This window comes from Elephantulus edwardii, unplaced genomic scaffold, assembly GCF_000299155.1.
Source record: "Elephantulus edwardii isolate Elephantulus edwardi_28Jun2011 unplaced genomic scaffold, EleEdw1.0 scaffold00002, whole genome shotgun sequence".
Lineage (NCBI taxonomy): Eukaryota > Metazoa > Chordata > Mammalia > Macroscelidea > Macroscelididae > Elephantulus > Elephantulus edwardii.
In genome coordinates this window covers 45308353-45311381 of record NW_006399752.1, presented here as the reverse complement: position 1 = coordinate 45311381, position 3029 = coordinate 45308353, and the positions used below count along the sequence as shown (strand labels likewise).

Sequence of the window (3029 nt, the reverse complement as noted above, 5' to 3'; positions counted from 1 at the left end):
TTAATCACCACTGAACTATGTCCCCATTACTCTGTCATTTCTGGTCCCCCCGGGGTCTTTCTCATTTCCTTTACCCACTCCCTCTACCCACAAAATTGTGCAACCCTGTGGTTTCATCCCTGCCAATCCTCACCCTTCTTCTCCTGCCTGTTACCCCCTTGGATCCTCATACATGTTTTTCAACAATTAAAAATAAATACATAAACAAACAGTCCACATATCTTCTTACCAGAAAATTCAAGTACATTCTCCACAGCAAGGGGCACTGGCTGCCGTTGTCACTCTGGATGGCGTGTTCAAACAGGGCTTTGATCCGATTGGTTAAACCATTCTCGGGAATCGTGGCGTGGATTTCTCTACCTTCTATCCTGCAAGAGAAGGCTTAAGTCACTGAGTGCTCGTTCCATGTCACCAGAGGTGGTAACAGATGCCAGCGGTCACTGGGCTAGAGGGGGTCAGGGGACAGGCTGTCCCTTGGTCTCTGTGAAGGCAGGGCCACAGGAGGCAGAGTGCACGCTTCTGCGGCCTTTACCTGACACTGCTTCTCCAAAAGGTCACACACACACTCACCCTCACTCTCTCTCTCTCTTTCGGTCTTGTGGTTTTCTTCTTAAAAAACATAAAACCAGCTGCCACTGAGTCAGCTCTGAACCCTGAGTGAATTCCAAGTGCTAGAAGAGAACTGCATGCTTCAGTTCTAGTCCAGTAGCCGGGTTTTGGAAGTAGATCACTAGGTCTCTTGTCCAAGGTGTCTGTGGGCCGATTTGAACTGCCAACCTTTCAGAGAACGGGCAAGCCTATCAACTCATGTGCACTACCCAGAGACCAATCATCCAAATTTAAGTTATAATTTATGTGAAGGAAAGAGCTTTTCATTAAATTGGAGAAAATAAGACTCAAGGGGAGTGAATAAAATCTCAATAGGAGAAATAAAAAACGTCCCATGATGGTTACTATACAATGGGGAAAGAGAACGTGGGAGTAAAAATTGACAGACAGGTAAGCTGGGGGAATGGAAAAGCAATAGATAATAAGGAGTTGATGAGACACTGTAATTAGCTACATTAATCAACTATAATTAACATTATAAAACAAATTTATAAATTGTGCATGAATGATTGCCTGAATAAAAAAATCAATATGCTCTGTAAACTTCCCAATAAAAATGTGACTGTGAAATACTACTCAGAAGCCAGTTTGGGAAAGTGAAACGAAGGTTCTGTAAGGAATGCTGATGCCTCACAAAGGTGCTCCCAGGACCACCATTCCACCTTCAGACAGAAGTAAGACAGCAAACGATGACAGCAGAGATATGACACTGCTATTACTCATAAAAAGAAAAGGCAGTAATTATCCCACTCTGTTAGAGCAAAGCACTTACCTCACTGAGCTCTTACAACCCCGAGGTGGGTTCTTTACTGATTCCCAGCGAACTGCTGAGACACCCGTTTGAAGGGAAGTGGCCTCCCCTCAGGTCACTAAAACATGATCAGCGAAGGGCTGAGAGCTGAACCTGGAGACTTTGGTCTTAGGTTCCCAGGCTGCTGTCACTATAACTTCCCAGGAGGCTGAGATCAGAATGGACCACCCTGCGCACCACACACCTGAGCTCCCATACGCCCTGCCTGGGAGGACAGGTATTGGGACATCTCTGAGACCCTGCTATTGTGCAAGTAACGTATTCCTCTCCCAGCATGCCACTTTACAACACCTCAGCACCCACAGCACGTGTGACAGGCACTGTGCCATACTCACTTCTGTCCTCCTGAAACCGAGTATAGCAATGGGTACATGACAAGCCTTCCAGAGAGTTCTCTGGGGCACAAGACACAGACAATGGACTATTACCTCTGAACAGTTTCCACCAGTCTTTTTCTCATTTTCTCGGTTTCAATCGCAAACAACCAAGGCTCCAAGGATTTCGTCGACCTGGTGGCTGTGTCGAAGAATCTTCTGGTCTTGCTGGCGCTGTGGGACTTATGTTGAATCTGAACGTAAGACCTCCATAGAACCTGGTTGCTCGGATACAGCTTCAAAGCCTCGGAGAGCGCCTCTCGCAGAGGAGCCAGTGGGTAAACACTCACTTTCATGTGGAACTGGAGCAAACCCGTGTGCATCAGAGTGACCGCTTCGAGGGCACCGGCCAGACCCTGGGGGCTGCCGCTGTCCCCCAGGCCAGAGCCTCCAGGGAGCAGAGAGCCCTTCAGCTTTGCAAACACCTGCTCGTATATCCGCACGGCAGCATCTATGCCCATGGTCAGGTACTGGAAGAGCATAAAACACTTGGCCAAGCTAGCCAGGCGGTCAGCGGAGCTGGGGGGCACAGGGTCTGAGGCGCCGTTCTCCCCCAGGCAGTCGTGCAGAGCACGCTCATAGGCCTTCCGGGCCTTCAGCACTTGAACAGCCAAGACCTGCCCAGTGTAGGGCCGGTAGGGAGCACTCTCGGTCAGCCCGGTCAGCACGTGGACAGCCCGGGACGTGGAGGCCCCTCGCGTGTCCGCCAGAAGTTCCACCTCCAGCTCTGCATAGAGCAGGCTGAGCTCGCACAGCGCTGTGTCCTGCAGCTCCCTGGCCCCGGCCATGCTGAGCGCCGTGTCCAGCACCCTGCGCGCCTCCTCCGTGTTGCCCAGCAGCCACTCCAGGTGGGCGTACTGCTGCCAGAGATGCATGCTACTGCAGCTTTCGGGCTCCTTCAGGAGGTTCCTGGCGAGCTTTTTGCAGGTCTTTCCTTGTGACTTTAATTTCTTCTTGTTTTTTGTGTGCAGGCACCAAATAACCTACAGGGGAAAACACAAAACGCTGAGACAGTAAAGCGGCCTCGGGCCTGTCCACTCTGAACTCCGCACAGCTGGCTCCTCCCGTTCCCCCGTCACCTTGAACTCAGATTCTCGGCCTGTCCACTGTGAACTCCGCACAGCTGGCTCTGCCCCCCTTGTCACAGACACAGACTCTCGGCCTGTCCACTCTGACCTCCGCACAGCTGGCTCTGCCCCTCTCGTCACAGACACAGACTCTCGGCCTGTCCACTC

The 3029-nt window shown here is 51.2% G+C and overlaps 1 protein-coding gene across 1 annotated transcript in view; it reads right to left on the bottom strand.

Moving 5' to 3' along the window:
* NRDE2 (NRDE-2, necessary for RNA interference, domain containing) overlaps nt 1-3029 on the bottom strand; it is a 40054-nt gene that overhangs the window by 7634 nt on the left and 29391 nt on the right. The window contains exons 10-11 of the mRNA XM_006879122.1: nt 1849-2777; nt 230-368 (exon numbers count right to left, since the gene is read on the bottom strand). Of these exons, the coding sequence (XP_006879184.1) occupies nt 230-368; nt 1849-2777 (1068 nt within the window). The remainder of the gene's footprint in view (nt 1-229; nt 369-1848; nt 2778-3029) is intronic.